The sequence below is a fragment of the Aethalodelphis obliquidens genome, unplaced genomic scaffold, assembly GCF_003676395.1.
Source record: "Aethalodelphis obliquidens isolate GAN/ISIS:26980383/991018 unplaced genomic scaffold, ASM367639v1 scaffold7, whole genome shotgun sequence".
Classification (NCBI taxonomy): domain Eukaryota; kingdom Metazoa; phylum Chordata; class Mammalia; order Artiodactyla; family Delphinidae; genus Aethalodelphis; species Aethalodelphis obliquidens.
In genome coordinates, this window is record NW_020837951.1 from 11,267,878 (window position 1) to 11,287,970 (window position 20,093).

The 20,093-nt window shown below is 37.2% G+C and overlaps 1 protein-coding gene across 9 annotated transcripts in view; it reads left to right on the forward strand.

The window, feature by feature from the left end:
• The window catches only part of DENND1A (DENN domain containing 1A), a 542,106-nt gene that overhangs the window by 151,359 nt on the left and 370,654 nt on the right, over positions 1-20,093 (forward strand). For 7 of the 9 annotated variants that reach the window (XM_027104912.1, XM_027104916.1, XM_027104908.1 and 4 more), the window contains exon 4: positions 18,154-18,203. The exons of the other annotated variants lie outside the window; for them this stretch is intronic. In XM_027104912.1, the coding sequence (XP_026960713.1) occupies positions 18,154-18,203 (50 nt within the window). The remainder of the gene's footprint in view (positions 1-18,153; positions 18,204-20,093) is intronic. 9 annotated transcript variants of the gene reach the window in all.

Below are 20,093 nucleotides of genomic sequence, written 5' to 3' on the forward strand. Positions count from 1 at the left end.
ATGGAAACTTGCAAGTTACTTTCTTCAAAATCTTGATAATCCAGAGACTAAACATTTCTATTCAAAACTTGTTCATGTCCTGATGCATTGAAAGAATACTATCTAATAGGAAAATTATAGATATAATCCACAGCTCCTACATTTTTTTGTTACTGTGAAAGGAAGCTTCATTGCACCAACATTGTGTAATATGACGTACATGTACAGTATTTACACAAAATGGAAAACAAATGATAAAATTTGATTTTCCCATTATTGTCAGGCAGAGAAACATAAGCAGCAGTGTACCTGGTCTGTATAAAGTGTGACATTGATTCCACAAAGGTTCCACCAGTCTTTCTATAGTGACTTGTCTAAGCCATAGAATCTTCAAGTTGGAATTGAAAATTTGGGTTTGTGGGTTTTTGGGCCATGCATTCACCAAGCTCACAAAGAATGGAATTGGACCTGGGTGTATCCTGTTCCTCTTGGAAACTTTTGAGCTTTCTTTATTTTCCCCATTCTTCTCCAAAGTAGGTGCTGTCATGCTTCCAGCCTACTCATGCAATCCGTTCAGATTTGATCCACTTTAAATGGTGAAGTCAAGTTTGGTTCTGGAAACTTTTCATGACACCATATGACATGGAACAGAATTTGTCATTTCATTTGAATATTATCCAAAGGATTTATTTATATAAGGTTCAAATGGGTCACCATTTAAAATGGCTCCACAACTCAGCCTTAAAAAGACTAACTTAAAAGTGGCTAAACTTTCTGGGTTTTTTTCCCCCTCATGTCTGTTTTTGGTGGCAGAAACCGTGTTGGAGACTAGATACGATTTGGTGCGTTAATTGTGTGAGAGTTTAATAAGTGTAGTGTCTGCAGAGTATGAGCTGGATACCATACCAGGTAAAGATGAAGAAAGATGTAGAAGATTTCATCTCCCCCTTGAAAGACCTTACTGTCTGCTAGGCTACAAAGGTAATACATGTTCAGGTTGTTTCAATAGCTTGTAGAACAATGGCAAGGCCAGAAATTGGGGATATCTCTTTGAAAACTAGGACCTTTGGGTAGTGATGCCACAATGTAATCACATTTCTGCAATTTCTTGTTTTTTTTGTTGTGACGCCATAGAAGTTAGTAAGTTAGCCAGAGTGGTACAGAGAAACCCAAGTGGAAAGTCTTGGGGCTGCCTTTAAAGAAGATCATCTTTTAAGTCTGTTTTAGATGTGTGCTTTTCTAAAAGTCACTGTTGATTCATGGATTTTTTTGAAACCTCTTGCTCAAAAAGGTCAGTTTCCATATTTCTTAGTAACTTGTCAGCCTGGGATTATAGGTAGAAATGTAATTTTCTCATCCACAGATATAAACTCTTAATTTCTTCAGACCCTGAAACCTGGGAGGTGACTGTTTAGTGTAATGGCAACAAAGCACCCTGCTGAAGCCGCTTTCTTCAAGTAGTGGGTCAGTATCCACAATTGCCACCAAATGTAGCCATTTTGACCGACCACATTACAGATTCAAAGATTTTCATTGATAGATTGCAGATGTATAAATGCATCCCAGATTAAGTGTCTACTTCTTTTTATATGTTTAAAAGTGTCCCATTCTTGATGATTGCCTTGTTTAAATGTTTTTTAAGTTACAGGCTCATGGATGGGGAAAAATAATCCTAAAAAATTATCTATCACGGGTTGCCTCTTATTTCTCCCTGTGCTGTTACAAGTCAAATTTATCACCTTGGATGAATGCTTTTCAAGTGTTTGCTGAAGAAAAACCACTTTGTATATAATAGATGCTATTCTGTCATATCTATATCTTTCATTCCCCCCCACCCCCATTTCCAGAAAAGGGTGAATTTAAGAATGGGATGGGGGGCTTCCCTGGTGGCACAGTGGTTGAGAGTCCGCCTGCCGATGCAGGGGACACGGGTTCGTGCCCCGGTCCGGGAAGATCCCACATGCCACGGAGCGGCTGGGCCCGTGAGCCACGGCCGCTGAGCCTGTGCGTCCGGAGCCTGTGCTCCGCAACGGGAGAGGCCACAGCAGTGAGAGGCCCGCCTACCGCAAAAAAAAAAAAAAGAATGGGATGGGGTTGGACTGGCTTCTTCTTTTTTTTTTTTTTTTCCCCTATGCGGGCCCCACCCTGCTCTGGCCTCACCCGTTGCGGAGCCTGCGCGTCGGACGCGCAGGCTCAGCGGCCATGGCTCACGGGCCCAGCCGCTCCGCGGCATGTGGGATCTTCCCGGACCGGGGCACGAACCCGCGTCCCCTGCATCGGCAGGCGGACTCTCAACCACTGCGCCACCAGGGAAGCCCTGGACTGGCTTCTTAATGAAACTGTATTTCAAAATCTTAAACATTTAGCCAAACTCAGTTGAAAAAGTGATAAATTTTCTGATTTAAGGCTCTTCTTTTGAGTTGAAGATTTCTTCTCAATTTGGTCACTTCCCAGCTGTTACAGTTATATAGAAGGAACCCATTAAAAAGACAAATTCTTTTTGAGCTATTCTTTCTGAAGGCATGCCAGGCTATAGAGCTATGTTGTACTACTACTTACTTGAATCTGACTCTAGGAAATGGAAGTAGGCAATCCCTATTTATACATTCTTATTAGAAGTGTTCTCCTGGTTTTATTCTGGCTCCAAAAAAGCCCTGGTAAATTTTAGACATCTCTGAATACTACTGGATGGTCTTATTTCTGGTGAGTTACTCAGTGATGATAACTAAGTGGACTGTGGCTGCTTTTGAGAGCTGTAGTCTGAATCTTAACTTTAACCTCATTTAATCAGTCTCTGTTGCTTGTTTGGATGGATCTGCAAGTCTGCAGTCATCAAGCCCTTGCCCTGTTCATTATCCCTCCTAAATTGCTCTCTAGTCTGTCCTAGTCTGCTATTTCCCTCTGCATTCACACTCTCAGCTTCTCTCCTGTGGAGTTTTCCTAATGACCTGCAACCTAATGACCTTGTAATCACTACATTCTATAAGATGGCCAGAGATGTCTTTCTAAAACCTAAATCAAATCACACCATTTCTCTTAAGTCAAAACTCCTGATGGTTCCCTGGTGCCTTCAAGATCTACTGCAAATTTCTTTACTTGGATTTGAGGCCCATCACAGTCTGTCCTTGCCCCAACCTCCAGCCTGGTTTCCTACCACTTCCCTTCATAACCAGACATAGAATGTCTATTTCCCAGCATGATTAGCTCTCTCCCACCTCTATATTTTTGCCCAAGATGGTTTTTTTGGTTTTTTTTGGGTGTTGCTACTATTTATTTATTTATTTATTTATTTTTCACATGTTTATTGGAGTATAAATGCTCTACAATGTTGTGTTAGTCATCACTAATCATTGGAGAAATGCAAATCAAAACCACAATGAGGTATCACCTCACACCAGTCAGAATGGCCATCATCAAAAAATCGAGAAACAATAAATGCTGGAGAGGGTGTGGAGAAAAGGGGCCCATCCTGCACTCTTGGTGGGAATGTAAATTGATACAACCACTATGGAGACCAGTGTGGAGATTCCTTAAAAAACTAAAAATAGAACTACCATATGACCCAGCAAGTCCAAGATGTTTTTATGGTTAAAATGCCTTCCTCAGTTCCCCCTCCCACCCAATATACTTCTTTTCAGCATTAAATGCCCTGCTTATATCACTTCCTCTGTGAAACTTGCCCTGACTGAATTAGTCACTCTATCCTCAGCACTTGGAGAGCACTTGGAGCATTGACTCCTTACATTGTATTGTTTATTTACTATGAACTCTTCAAGTACAGGAATGACTATAATCAGTGTTACTGGCTCTTCTCAGCAGCTAGGATAAATTAGGGGCCAGTGAATGATTGTGAATATAAAGTATGTAATACACAGACATAATTGCTAAGGAGTTCAGATTCCAGAAAGGATAGTACAGAGCATGGCCTTTGGAGCCAGACTGGGTTTGAATTCCAGCTCTGTCATTTACTGGGATTTACCTCTTTGGGGTTTCATTTTCTCACCTGTAAACTAGAGATAATCATAGTAAAGATATCATAGGATTCTTGTGAGGTTTAAGTGATTTTAAATGTGTAGAGTGCTCAGAATAATACCTGGCATTTAATAATAACCAATTATTATAGAGTGCCTACTATTTTTAGGGGGTGGATTCAAGGTAGCAGGGTAACCTGGTTTTGGTGCTTTTGTTTTATCAGGTATTAGGATTATGTGTGATAAATTTGCCTCTAGAATTTCAGACTGATCCTAGGAAGAATTCTGAAAAATCTTTTCTTTCTAAGCCCACACTGTTCTACAGCAAAATTTAGAGAAGTCACATAGGTAAGAGAAATTTGTCAAGTAAAGGTGAAGAGATAACCAGAAACAGTTTCTGAATATTTATGTTCTATAATGTACGGAAAATATGGAAACTCTTTTAAATGGTGATGAAGGGATTTTAAATAACTAATTACTTTTATTTCTGTTGTGAAAGCTGTATTGAGACTTTCCATTTTCAAAACCTCAGAATTTAGTAATGGGTCCCACTGTCCTTGTAAATTAGCCTTTTCGGTTGCATGTAGTACTTTTTATTATTGTGTTAACTTTCATTTTAAAAATATATGCAGTAGAGTTAAGATTCCTCTAGCTACCATAATTTCAAACTGTCTAACTGACTGAAACTGTCAGTTTCAGATTTCAAATGTGAGATAACATGAAGCCCAGACTTTGAACTATGTATGTATATGTCTGTGTGTGTGTGTGTATGTGTGTGTGGGTAGAAATGGAAAGGATAATTAAGATTGTTTTTAAATAAAATTGAGCTTACCAAAAATCATTTACTTTCATATCAACCTTGTGAAATATATAATATTGTTTCACATTGCTTTTATTCCTGGAATATTTTTATGTAATATTTTATACTTTTATTTATATAATATTCTAAGTATTATTAAATATTAGATATTTATATAATATTTTAAATATCTAGTCTGCTTGTCTAGTAAATGCTGACCCAACTCTCAAAAGTCAGCTCAAATGTCACCAGCTCTGAGGAGTCTTTGATATCCCCTGGGTAGACCTGACAGTGCCTGCCTTTTTTCCTTGACCATGCTTTCAGAAACCTTAAAACCCGTTATTACACATACTTGTTTATGTATCCTTTCTCTCTCCCAGGCAGAAAGTCAGGGATTCTTTCCTGCTACATGTCCACATCTGTAGGACCTGGTACTGTACATGGATGCTAATAGGCCAAATATTTGATATATAATAATAAACAACCAAATAGTGTTCACACTGTGATCTTTGGGCTCAGAATTTGAACAAAGTAGGACAAACCAAAACATACCTTTATTAAATCTCACCTTGCCTAACAGAGAGGAATTTAAGATTCTTATATTTGAGTATATTTCAAACATGATGCCTCGTTAGTAACATCTAGTTTTAGAAGTGTCAGCAGTAATTGATAAGAACATTATTTTTATTAGAGAACTCTTCCAGCCTGCCAGATACTTATCATTCCTAGAGATCTAAACCCCTGGTAAATTGAGAAATATTTTTGCATTTTTAAAATGTATCTGTTATAATAAACAGATTTAATGGCAGCTAAAATACTTTTCATTATTCGCTTATTTCTTAACAAATATCATCCCCTCTAAAAATTTTAAGTGCCTTTTTTTGGGTATGTTTGGCCCAAAGAATAGTAGAAGGCAAGTATCCCCATGTTATATGAGATTTGGCTTTGGAAATGTTACTTTGGGCAAAGGCTTTACTTTTTCAGCATCATCTTTTTTCACCTATAAAACAAGGAAGTAATGAGGATTTTGTAGGAGAATTAGGCATGATGTGTACACAATACCTGCATTAGTCTAGTTTAATAAATGTTTTCTAATGTAGCGTGAGGAAAATGAAGCAAAGGGAAGATTTTGCCGTTTCCATGTCATTGTTGATGTCTAGTATTGCACTAAGCCCTAGAATGTAGATAACTCCTTAATGTGGTTAAAGAGCTTGGAGTCAAGAGATAAAAACTAACTCTTCTAACACCGCTCCCCAGTTTCCCATTACAAGGCAGATGGAACGTCTGTTTGTTCTTTCAGTACCCTTCAGACAAGCCATGGTTTTCCCTCTCTCTAAGACTAATGACCATAGCATCCAATCCAGGACACTTGTGAGAGCAAAAGGGGGCACCATGATTACACAGAGATAATGAGCATAACCAGGATGTTCTGGGCAAGCTGGCACATAACGTTACCCTAACCTAAGACCTTTTGATACAACAAAAATCTTTTACTCCACTGCTGCAATTGGAAAGCAAGGTGGGAAGAGCTTGAGCTCCTAGGAGAATGAAGTTGGGTTTGAATCTTAGCTTTTCCATCACTATCTATTTCCAATTAGGCAAGCTACTTCACCATTCTACCTGAAAGTAATTTTACTTGGCTTTCAAGGCCTCAGTTCATGTGTAAGAGGGTGATAATATCAACATCAGATTACTGGTAGGATCACTGAGTATATATGTAAAGCTTCTAGCACAGGATGTGACACTTATTAGCTGCTTTGTCAGTCCCCTTCCACTTGTCACTTAAGCCCCTCCAGAGTATTTGGGAAACAAAATACAGGCTGAAACAGAAGAAACTTAGGTAAATCAATTAGATACCTTAAATTGTATACATAATTCTTAGCTTTTAAGTCATAAATGGTAAACCCTTGACAGGAATGACTAATATTACATTTATACAGACTTTAATAGTTTTCTCTATTCCTTTCATTTTCTACATCAAGAATAAATATTGATTCTCTGACAAACTCAATTCTCCTTTGGTCCATGTGGTCTCACTGCTTTCCTATGAAGATTAAACAAGAAGACATGTAGACTGTTAGGTTCTGAAGAGAGATTTAAGCTGGTCCTATTCAAATCTATTACAGTTCCTGTTGCTGTCTTCAACCACAACCCCTCTCCCTGCTGCCAGGGTTATTATTAAGGCTCCTGTGTGAGGCTCCTCCTCCATCTCGGTGGCCTGACAGGCATCCAGTTGTGTGTCTGTCCCTTCCTGTGGAAACGGAGGGTCTTGAGATCTATGGACAGTCTGATGATAGGAATGACGGCAATAGGAGTAGCATGGGAATTCAGGAGACAAGAGGAGCTCAGTGAGAATAGCTTCTGAATCCCCCTGGAATCTAGAAGACTTGGGAGTAGATAGAGGGGTTAGGAAATGACATGCAAGTGGGATGCGAAAGATTCAAACCCTCCTAATGACTTCCAGTGCACAAGAATCAAGTCCAGACTCCTTAACATGCCCTCTAAGGCCACATGTGATTTGGCCTCTGCCAACCTGTCTGACCCCATCTTCTGCCACTCTCTCCCTTGCCTCCTCTGATCCAACATGCCAGGCTTATTTTAGTTCTTTGACTGTGCCAAGGACTGTTGTTCAGTGGCCCTTGCTCATGCTGTTATTTATTTACTTATTTTTGGCCTTCTTCTCCCTATCCCTCTTGCAATCTTTGGCTGGTAAACACCTGCTCATTCCTCAAGTCTCAGCTCAAAATGTCGCTTCCTGAGATGCCTTTCTTGACCCTTCCATCTAAATTCAGGCCCCTGTCTTTTTGTCTTAGAGCACTTTCTTCTGTTCTTTCACAGCTTCTGTCACAGTTCCAACAATGTATTAGTGTATTCCTTTGCATAGCATCTGTCTTTCAACTAGATCAAAAACTCCATGCAGACAGGGTCTTTAGCACATTGTCTGGTACTAAATATATTATCTTGCCTAGGGAAATGTATCAGTTTTCTTTTCTAAGATGACTTGGAAATATTCTTGATTTCTGGGGCTCCCTTGTCTCCTTCCTTGTTAATTGACACTTGGGAAGGTTTCTTCAGAGTTATTTTGAAATTCAACAACCACAGCAAATATTTGAATCAAAGTCACATGAATGGATCATCTGTCCCCCAGCAAGTGTTAGTAGTGAGATTCTTTCTTGTTCTGATGGGGTGAAAGAGATTAGCAGGTAGCAGCTTACCAGGACCTAGATGGTACATCTGGATTTTCGACATGTTGCGCTTGAAGTAACTATGGGACATGGGGCAGAACTGTCAAAAGGCAGTTGGAATGGGCGCCCGGAGCTGGAGAGGTAGTTTATAAATGAAGATTTGAATTTGAGTCATTTACACAGTGATGGTAATTGAGATTAAAGTATAAGTAGACTATGTTAATGGAGGAGGATACAGAGAGAGAAGAAGGGAGATAAATTCCTGGGAATAGATATAAGGGAAAGGAGTTGGGGGGGGCAGAAATTGAGGAGTGAGAGAGGCAGGAAAAGGCCCTTCTACATCTAACAGAACGTTGGGTGTACATATAACGTATTTGAGTGAATGTGGTGAGGAAAGCACCAGAAAAAGCTTTCTTCTCTTTTAATATTGCTTTTTAAAATATTGTAAACAATGGAATCACTTTGCTGTACAGCAGGAATTAACACAACATTGTAAATCAAGAATACTTCAGTAAAATAAAATTTAAAAATATTATAAACAAAATAATTCTCAAATTGAAGAGCTCTTGAGAATCCAGAGAGCATGATTTATCTGTCAAGAAAACTCCTGGACCTAAACTGTAGTAGTGAACTGTTAATATAAGAAGGAATTGTTTCTCTGAAGAGTCCATGCCACAAAACAGCTGTGAATTCTGAGTAGTGGAAATATGTTTTCTTTTTAATTCTTTGTATTACTTTGTATTTTAAGTAAATTTTCCAGAAGAGGGTGTGCAACAGACATTTGGCCATTTAGCAGCAATCGTGTGTGAATTGTTGGGTCACCAGAGAACCAACATGATTGACATTGTCATTTTACCTTTCAGGAATTTCTAAATTTGAGTTTTGGGGTGTTCGTGAGTTTGTTTGGGTAATGGTGTGTGACCAGCTCCTTGACACTCTAGATCAGAGGTTGGGGCTGGTTTTTTGGGGCCTTTGAGCTAAGGTGATTTTTATCTTTTTTGAAGAGTTGGGAAAAAAAAAACAAACCAGAAGAATCTGTGACAAGAGACCATAAGTGGCCCACAAAGCCTAAAATATTTACTACCTGACCCTTTATAGAAAAAGTTTGCTGAGTCTTTCTTTAGTTTGTAAGTTGTGTATGAAATAAACCAAAAATTTCATAAGAAAACCTCAAATGATGACTGCAGTTCCAGAATGTCTTACATGTCTTAAGGCTTTTCTTTTAAATAGTGACTTAGCTGTTAAATTATGAGAGCACATTTTCTTTGGTGATATATGAACTTGATTGATTGAAGACTGCCTTATGTGACTTGACAGTATGGTCAGAGGCCTTCTGTACTGTATGGTTTATCACAGAATAGTTCTGGAAAATGTTTAAACCTATTTCGGTTGTGTTTAGTTTATCCCAGGCAGCCTCAGGTAAACACTAGCATTGACGTGTTGGAGCAAGATATGTAAAGTGAAATAAAACATATATGTGGAATTGAATTATTTTCTTTGTATTTTGCTGGCCCTCTGAAGAGACATTTTCTAGTTGCAAAAGAGTAAAATCTTTGAGTATTAGATTTTAGAAAACTATTTGAATTGTATACTTTTTTATATCAATAGTGTTTCATATCACTTGCCTTCTGTCTTTGTAATGAGATGTCGTCAATCTATTCTGTTCTGAGTATAAATTTCCTCAGTTCTTGAATCCTCCTGATATTGTTCCATCAGAATTTGCACGTTGTGGGAAATATAAGTTGATTATGAAACAGTTCTGTAATTGGAAATGACTGTGAACCGAGGCCCTATCTAATCAATTGCTAAATAATTCCCTCTCAAAAGCGGATTTGATATTTACATTTTGATTTTCATATTCTGCTCACAGTGTTTGTTGACAGTGTCTGACATCCCCTGCCACTGGATAAATAAAGCCTATTATTTCCTTTTTAACATTTTAAGTGATTACTCTCATACAAGAGCTAAGGTTAAGTATATTATCAAACTATCATCCTGTCTATTTGAAGAAGCTGGGAATCTTGATTAATATGCCTTGTTAACTGATGATTTCAGTTCCATACTGGTAGTGCTAGAATAATTTGTATAAACCAAGCAGTACAGATTCCTTATTTTAGCACTAAGACTTACAAAGGCTTCTTTTAGCAGCCTTTAATTTTGTACCTTTGTATGTGACATAGCCTGTGGCTGTGATAGCTACTGTGAATCTCCAGTTGTTTGGGGATGAAAGGAGGAGGCAGCTGGAAACTCGGTAGCTGCATCTAGCTGTCTACCTAGAGAAGGCCTTGATTTCAAGTTTATCTAAACAAGCTCGACTAATCCCAACTATCTAGGGGGATCCACTGTCAAAACAAGCAGCGTGGCCCTGAGGCAAACACAGCTATACAGAAATGAAGGCTGGGGCTTCCAATACTCTGATGACTGCATACTGGAGGCTTTTTTCCCCCCTGAAAGAGGGTAAGAGAGGTAGAATTTGCATAATGCCTTTTCATTGGAAACTTTTGGAAGGCTGACAGACCTCCAGCTTATAGATCTGTAGCCACAATACATAGTCTATAGGAGAATCCTTGAATGACCTAACCATATTGAAAGGAAATATAAAAGCGTCCAAGTATAGCCAAGTGAGAGAGGAAAAGAGGCTGATGCATTGTCTAACATCTGCTGTACTTCTCGTTAGTTTTGTTCTTAGCTATTCTGTGTGGACTTTGGAGAAGCCTAAGACAGCCTAACATGAATCCTATAATCTTCCTTCTGAATATTTATGTAGTGTGCCAGCTTCTAAGCTGTCCTTTGCGTTTTCCTACTTCCCCCTCATTTTCATGCTCTCAAATGAGGCCAACATTTCAAAAGCTAAATAAATGTTTGTGAATGTTTATAAAAGATTTGCATAAATTTGTCCTTGTCTGACAAAGATCACTTTTTTCTTATGCCAGTTCTGAAAAAAATTTTTTTAAGGTTTTGGTGCTTGTCTTGACAACAAAGTCCTGCATCCCAGAACAATGATTGCTGATTAAGTGGGTATGCAATTGTGATTGAATAGGCTTTCAAGATACTGGGTAAAAAGGCCTATCATCTGAAGGCTGAATTATAGAATTTAGAAAATGTTATCAGAAGTACACATTTAAATCTATTTTTTTGGTACCATATCATTAGGTTAGACAAAGGGTTCTTACAATTTAAAGTATAACTACCCACGGTTTTAAAAATCCACTGTATAAATTTTAATAGTTAGAATGTTTCAGTAACTCAGAATATCACTTTTCTTTCCTATGGTTGAACATATTTAAAAATAACTGTTAGACCTTTAGGGGCTTTTGGGAAACTGTAAGGCTACCAGTTGTACGTGTTAATATGGTTATTGGGATGGTAATCAGAGGAAATATACCAGGCAGTCCTTTAAGATATCTGAATGTACAGTCATACCTTGAGAAAATATAAACTACATGGAATATGTGTTAAGGCTTAATTATAGGACACACACACACACACACACACACACACACACACACAGACACACACACACACACACACACAGACACACATATACACAGAGCCCAGATACTCATGCCGCCGATGTGTTTGCTGAATTCATTTATTTTTTAAAATTAGAATGGATTTTGTGGGGTGACAAGGGATGTTGTGGGTAGAGGTGCTAATTTAGTTCAGAGATATTCGAAGATTGGCAGGAGAGAGAGGTAACAGCCAGTTCTGTTAGTCCTTTGGTTGTATTGGTTTAGAGGTTTAAGTTGTCATTAAGGCACAAACTAGAGCCACTTCTCTGACACAGTTTTTATCACATCTGCTAGGCTTGTGTCCCAAGAGGAGACGTGGAGAGCAGTGAATTCAGCATGGGCCCATTATCGACTGCTTTTTCGCGTGTTGTAAAAGCAGTGAGACCTCAGGGAGGCTTGGAGCCTCCTCCCGTGTAATGTCCAAGTCAGATTTGAAGGACTGGTGGCAGGAAAGCTTTGGCCTTGGGGTATGAATTCTAAGAAATAGAGGCACAATTAAGTTTAAAAAATTCAAGGACTTTGAGCTTGATAATGAAAGATTTTTTTCTAGACAAATGTAAGTAAAAAAGTTGCCCATCTGTGCACATTTTTGTGTGCTTTTAAAATATTTAAAAGCTGACAGATTTTAAATGCTTATAAAATAGTATTTCTATTAGTGCTCTTTTTTTTTTTTTTTTTTAATAGTATCTTCCTGAGGGCAAGTTGCTTCTTCAGTGAAATCATGTTTGTAGTTTCACTGTTGGGACTCTGTTCCTTTGGTATGTGCTGACTTGTGTGTCCCCCACCAACCATTCCTCCCCCCGCCCCCGCATTTTCCCCAACCTTTCTTTCTTTTAGATAAATTCATAACATAAATGTTCAGATAATAGGATTTCAAATGTCTAAGGAAATGAACAAAGCAAAATATTGTAGAGTAATACTATTAAGTGCAAGGAATTATATTACCGATACCACTGAATGCTAATTGCAAGAGATTCAAACCAAATCATTTATTCATTTTCGAAGTATTTGAAACAGTGTCACAAAGTTTATTGGTGTTTAACATTGACCTTATAAATATAGCTCTCTCATTTTCAAACCTTTTGCTGTAAGGTTTAAAGTTAATAAACTGAAATCCGAGAATATAGAATGTTATATAATATCGTAATTTGGGGACAACTTTTAAGTAATTTTTGAAGAAAGGGAAGGATGCAAAAGGATAAAGTGATTGTGTTAAATTAAAAAAATTTTTGTATAAGATTCAGTATTTTTACTTTAGACTTCAAAGGTCATGAAGATTTACACTTAAAAGTAGTTCTAGAGGTGGCTCTTCTGCTGTTGTAAGCATTCCACCTATATACTTAGTGTCCTTGATAATTTAGATATAAAGTTTACATGGTACAGAAAATAGTGAATTTCTGTATCTTATTGTAATTTAATTTTTGAATTACAACATTGACTATGCATATTAGATATTACACAAGTTAGCATAATGATAACATATGCATGACTCAAGATTAAAGTTTATAAAAAGTGAACTGAGAGTAAATATTGAAGTATACCAAAGAAAAGAAGCAGACTCTGTAGCATTTGAGCAGCGTTGTTAGAAATTTGACCCGGCTTTTATGTTCGGGTGTTGAAAGGCCTTTCTGTAAAAACCCTTATTCAAAGCCTTTTCTCATTGGAAAAAAATAAAAGTTTGGTTGTAACTATAGTATGGATCTTGGGTTTAAGTTGACATTTATAGGGAAGGAGAAAAATTGTATTTCCTGTTTTCATATTTAGGAAATTTCTGGTCAACATTGTTGAACTTGGTGCTAATTAAGCTTCTAAGAACTTCTTACCATTCTGTTTTACTCTTCTGAATCATAAGCATTAAAACCTCTGTTAGCTTTCACTTGGAGTCCCTGGTTTTAACTTGAAATGGCTTAAGGTAGAAATTTTGCTAGCTTTTTTGTATGTTTGGATTTTGTGTGTGTTCTGTTTTTAACTTTCAACTTGAGTTTTGAGATCATCAATCAAAGCCTTTTCTTTCAAGTCAGCTGCACTGATCTCACTTGCAGGACTTAGAGGGTCAGCATTTACCTCATGCTATTAAAAATTGTTTTTAAACATAGAATATTTTAGGAATTTGGGCTCCACAGATCTTTTCATCACACATCTACATTCTGAAATGAACAAATAAATTACATATGAGAGACTCAGGAAATGCTCTCCTACTGTCTTCCTGCTTCTTCCTCCTTCACTCCTTTTTGGACAAAGGTGAATTATCGACCACTATACCAGCAATTTCCAAAGAGGGTGATTGTAGCTTTACGTATTTTAAAATACATTAATTTATTCAAGCAGTCTCTTTGCTCTATTTAGATGTTTTCCTGCACACATTTTCTTTTTCCTTTTGGACTACTGAGAATGTGCCTCACCTCCCAACATTCTGTGACCCCAGTGGACGTTATAATCAGCCTGCACTTTTGTCTTTCAGATGGCATTTATTTGCGGGGTGTGTATGTCTGTGTTTGACTGTCATTTGTTTTCATCTGCCAAATACAACTAATTTTTGTTTATGGGTTTCAATGAAGTAATGAAAACAAAGTATTTGACATCTGAACTGATGGCTGTTGCAGTATCTCATACACCTTCCCACCCCGCACTCCAAATTCAGGGGGAATTGGTTTAGCCTCTCATTATTAATAATCCTTGTTAACTACATCAAATTTAGTCTTCGAAGTTTTGCCTCCAGATAGGATTCTATTATGGATAATATTATAAATGTAAAATTTTACCAGGTTTTTAAGGGAGTAGCTCGGTTTCATTAGAACATAATGGACTTTGTCCGGATTGGAATAAGGTCCCTTGATGGGCCTTCTGACTGTATGAGAATTCAAACTGGGTGAAATGAATCCAAAGAAGACTGAGATGAAACTTGAATTCATTTCTGATTTTCACTTGCAAATGAATACAGTGTTAGGGTTGTTGATTTCATATTTTGGTTCACACTCTGAGATTTGGTATCTCCTTGTGGGCAGAGCTTTGTAGATGTTGTCGCGTTTCTACTGCATTGTGTGATCTGCTGCTTAATATACCCATAACTGAAAGGTTAGTGCAACTGCCTGCCCTCCACGCTCCCCCCCCCTGCCCCTTCTGCTCTTACTTATTCCCGCATGAAGTATTGTATATTGTGTTGGGAAGAAAAGCCCTTTTGGAAATTGCCTATTTCATAAATTGTCTGGTGACACAAAGGGGTTGAATTCTGTATTCTTGTCTCATTTATTTTGAAAACTTTGCTACTGAACTCACGTTAATCAATGAGCTCAGTGTTGTCTCCAATAAGTTATGTGTTGGATATATTGATTGGGAGGGATTTTAGAAAACCCGTCTGGGGTTTATAATGTCAGCAGTGTTTTGATTATGAAAAGAGTTGGAACCTGGGGACATGGAACCAGGTGGCAAATGTCCTAAAGCCAGTGGTGACATGGTGGACTGGTTCCCTCCTGGGATCTAGTTCATGCCCTGCACTTTAACTGTGGTGACTGGCTACTATAGATGCACTTTTTGCTCATTAAAATGTTAAAAAATCAAACTGTACATAAAAAGATTTGTGAAAATATAAACTTGGGAATTGATCTGGAGAGCTGGCACAATCTTCCCCACCCCCTGCCTTAGCAACGAGGTCATTTACATTTCATCAGCTGTATTGCATCTCCAAGATCCGATTTATGATTTACGTGGCAGTTGAGGTTGTACTGAGGCTGGTCGTCTGAAAGAGCTTGTGTAGGCAAGGGAGGGAGGGAGAAAGAGAGAGAGAGAGGAGAGAGAGAGAAAGAGAGAGAAGAAAACAGGAGAATTACTTTCTACAAAGAAAGTTCCCTAGCCAGAGACACAGGTTCAAGAGAGAAAAATGGGTTGGTAACTGGCTAGTGACTGTTTTCCCAGTAAAGTTAATATTGAAAGACTGTGGGACACTCTGCTATAAGCATGATGCTCAACATATGTTTAAATCAGTGTTTTAAAGTCCCCTCTCTCAGAGAGTGGTACTTTTCATATTGAAGTAATTGTGTTTTTCTTTGGAAAGAGAGGATAAGGTAGTTACCTGTTTATATATGGGGAAAACATCAGTATTAAGAAAAATTGGTTTATTTCAGCAGTTTTTATTTACAGGAAACATTACTTGTTTTCCCCTCCCTGTTCCTGTCCTCCCCTTCCCAAACTGAGAAGTTTGATTTTGCAGTTCTGATTGAGATAATGTGTGAATTTGCCTAACACAGAGCAATGCTCATTTTTGTTTTCTCCTCTGACAGCACACTACTGTGCTGTTTGACTTAAATTGGAATATCAAACTCTTGTAATATCACAAACATGAAGAAACATATTGTAATGCACAAACATGTGCCTACATTTGCCTATATTCCCTTCCCTCCTCCCCATCCCCCTGCCCCATTGCTTAATTAGACTTATCACTGCTTTCTTGGGTAAAAAGGAAAGCTCTTGGGAGGTGGGTTGTACTCAGCCTACATTGGGTATTTTGATATTTGTTCTAATATTATCTGACAGACAAGTTCATGGTTGCTTATTACTCTTGACATTAGAAAGTGGTAAGTAGTTTCTGTATTGTAGTGAGTAATAAGTTGGGCATATTAGATTTCTCTGACTCTGCTGTAGCCATGGGGGTCCTTTCTTTCAAAAATCTTGAGGGCTTTTGTCAGCTCAACTCCAGCATAGAGTAGAGGAGTACGTCTGCACCTGTAACTTTTGAAGGGTAAAGGATAAATGTCTTTGTAGCTGGTGTTCGCAATGAGTGAGCACTGGGGACTGAGTTTTAGAGAATGCTTGGTACATAAACTAAAGTCAAGCAATGCTCTGTGGTATTTGAAACTTGATGTGAAAGGAATTTGTGAGGAATTTCTTTTTGTGTGTAAATCCTAAGAGTTTTGTTTATGGGGCTTATAATATATTTTATAATGAAAACTGCAGACATTAAAATGAATGTGTTGTATGATCTCTTTGCCAATATTTGCCTGATAATAACATTATGCATTGAAAAATTGCTGTTGTTCTTCTGATTCCCCATTACCTATTGCAATTTATTTTACTATGAGTTTTAAAACAGTATGTGTACGGTCTTATGAATATGCCACATTATGAAATTAATTAATGTATCAGTAATGCCTCAGGTTATGCTGAAGTACTCTTACCCGCCCTTTTTCATTTTTCACTTTTCTATTCCTTTACTGTATCATGACATGCCTTAACAGTGCTGTGATATACACCCAGCCCAAAATGATATTAAAAAAATAGGATATGCTCAATTGAATTATGTAGGCAGAACATGCTCTGGCAGAGAAAGTCAGTGTGCTTTCTGCTTCATTGAGTGGGTTATTAGATTGATGTGGTTTATTTCTTGAGTGATAGAACTGGTTTTAAAAATAAATGAAGCGAGAAGCATCAATTCAGTTAGCATTGATAATTCATTATTATTGGTTAGAAAAGTGCTACATTTGTAAACTGATCTTTAATTTATCACTTGGATTAGGATTTGCAATGGGCAGGTTTGTTTTAATTTGAACCAGCTTCTCAATGACCGAAAAATGTGTTCTTCATTTTGTCTTGAAGTTGGATTTTAAATAGTTAAAAGGCAAATCAAGTGCATGAAAGGAATACTTTTTTAAAATTTATAATATTGGTCTATGAACTTATGATAAGCACCAACTGTGGTCTGTCCAAGTCTGCAGTTAAAATTAAGTCAAGTTAGAGAAAATTCTGTGAAGGAAGTAATGATTAATTACTTGGGTCTGTGTGTTGCTGTTTGTATATATTCTGTGTACGTGAAATGTATCTATTGGGAAAAGTCACACACCACTGTATGTTGTGTCTCATATAATATTCTTAATGTTAGAAGTTTCTCTTTTATGAATAAGTCTTTGAAATGTCACTCTGGGTTTTTTTTTGTACCCTTTTTGTATACTTCCCCTGAGTAATGTGCTTGGTTTTATGTACCTACATATTTGTAAAAAGACATTTAAACTGGTAGTTTGCTTTGGATTTTTATAAATTACAAGCAGGTAAGTGTGTTCCATTTTGATAATGACGTTTAATGATAATGACTAAAAATACTGCACACTTAAAATTGTTATAGTTTGATTACAAAATAAATTCATGCCAGAAATGGCAACTTCTTTATAAAGTAAATAAAGTTTTAAACTCTAAAAAAATGTAGTTGACAATGTTCGGGGACAATTATCTTCCAGTTGGTTTTCTATTTTGCTTGTGATTTGGCCTATTGATGTTGGGAAGCGTTGTCTAATCCTGGCCCCCTCTGTTCCTAGGTAACAGGCAAAAACGGTGCCAGCAACAGCGGCCCTGCCAGGCCAAACCCATGTGGCTCGGTGTTATTCACTCTGATCCATATGGTCAGGCTGGAGATGGTCCCTGGAGGGGTGTTAACACTCAGCAACCCACCCGCCTCCCTCCCTTCAGAGCTTTCCTGCACGGCTCCTGCTGCTTGCCCATGTGTGATTCTTGATTAATTTTTCATTTTTAATGAAGTTTGATCATGTTTATTATTTCTCATGATTGACTGCCTGGTACTCCTCCCATGTAATTGATAAAGCCCATATTTCTTCATCTGTCTCCTCTTTCTTTAGGGTAAAGTTGCTAGATTGTGTGCCATGGTTAATGTTAGATTTATTGGTCCCGTTAGATGTATAAATTATCTCTCTTTCTCTCCACAGGAAGTTCTACAGACTTTGACCAAGTTTTGTTTCCCCTTCTATGTGGACAGGTAGTGTCAGATTTTCAAACTTTACTAGAAAAAAAAGTGTCAATAAACCTGCTATGGAAAATAAAAACCATACCATTCTTAACATTCTGTCTGTTTAACCATGATTTAAAACACCTATGTTCCAAGGAGAGTTGCAGTATTCTCCTTTCCTGGGGATTTTATTGACACTATCAAAAAGTTTAAAGCCTAGAGCTTTGCATTGGTTAGTTTGTGAGATATATTTTGCATGACATTAAATTTTTTATTTTGGTTATCAGACTCAAACCATGATTAAGAATGGTTGGTATTTAATCCAGTGCTATTTAATTTTTATTGAAATAGGAATATATTTGACTTAACCAAGTAGTATTGCGTAACTCCATGGCCTTATGAGTATTATATAGACTTTGTTTTTCTTAGACTTCAACTTAAAATTTAAATCAGCATAGGCCCAACTTGTTTAAAGGTGTTCAGCTATTTAAAAAGCACATTGCCGAATAGTGTCTTGCATTTTGTTTAGGTGTCTAAGAATGGTATCTCTGGGGAAATAAGCATTTTCAGTAGATTTCTAGACTAAAAAATAAAAATCATCTAAACATTTCCTTAGTATTTGCATTATGATTAACTGTTTCTTGAAGTGGTATGAATATCAGAACTTGAAGATAATTAAAATAGTCTGAGGGTCTTTTTTTGTTTTTTTATTTTTAAATAAGCCAATAGCTTATTTTTAAATGGCTTATTTTTAAAAACAATTTTAGAAGAGCTTTTTTAACTTATAAAACTATAATTTACTAATAATGCTAATAAAATGACAAAACAGTCATCTTAATCTTATTTTCAAGGAAGGTCTACTGTATTTTTCATTACAGTTTAAGCATTGTTTTTGCAATCATTTATTTTTTCACTTGACTGCTGCCTATTCGTAATGTTGTCTTCATGGAAAATTGAACTATTAGACTGTATAAATGTTAAGTTCCACTTTTAGCGACAGAGGTTTTAGAAAATATCATTATAAATAATAAGTGGCATAATCTGTTCCAAGAAAGCTATGCAATGTGCCCATCTTCAGGAAGGTTCTATCATATATTTTAGTGTACCCAGACGAGGCAGACCTGAAGGAGTTTAGTGATTTAGAGTGCGTGTGGGTAGTGTACTGCTTGGATCTTTTCTACACTCTGTAGTAGCAGTGTCCTGGTTTATTTGGCATAAACCTAAAAATGGTGTGAGATGAGAACGGGTAGCCAAAGGAGTTTAAAAGAATACTAAAAAGCAAAGGAGTACTAAAAAGCAGCTTTGGAATGTTGCCAGCCACTTATAATCACTGTTTTCTGTGGTTCTAACATGTTATTTTTTAAAGCCAATCAACCATCGTAGTATTTCCAGACTCGGGCCTTTTAAAATCCTGGTACCAGAGCTGTTTTAGTAGCAGGTTGATGCTCAAAACAGAATAGCCTTAATTTTAAGAGGGTCAGCCTTTGTAATGAGAGTCTTCTTGTCTCTTCTTTATCCTGTTCCTTCTAAAAATAGCAAGGAAGTAGGGTTTTGTTTAGAGACGTTTAATGCAAACTTCACATTTATATGTATGAATTAGTGATGCATGAAATCTCCTCCAGTTGCTTATAAAATGTATTACAAATTATGGCAAGGGCATATTTATACAAATTAATAAAGGTGAAATGTTTTTAAAATGTCGCTAGGTATTTAACAAAGAAAAATAAGAATGTATCTTTACATGACTCCTTGATAAGAGTGGTGATCTGTTTTGGATAGGTATTCCTTAATTGACTTTATAAACTAATATTAGAAGAAATAAGCAATGAGATTAAATCCCTCCCAACACATACACACACACACACACACACACACACACACACACACACACACACACACACACTCTCTCTCTCTCTGTCT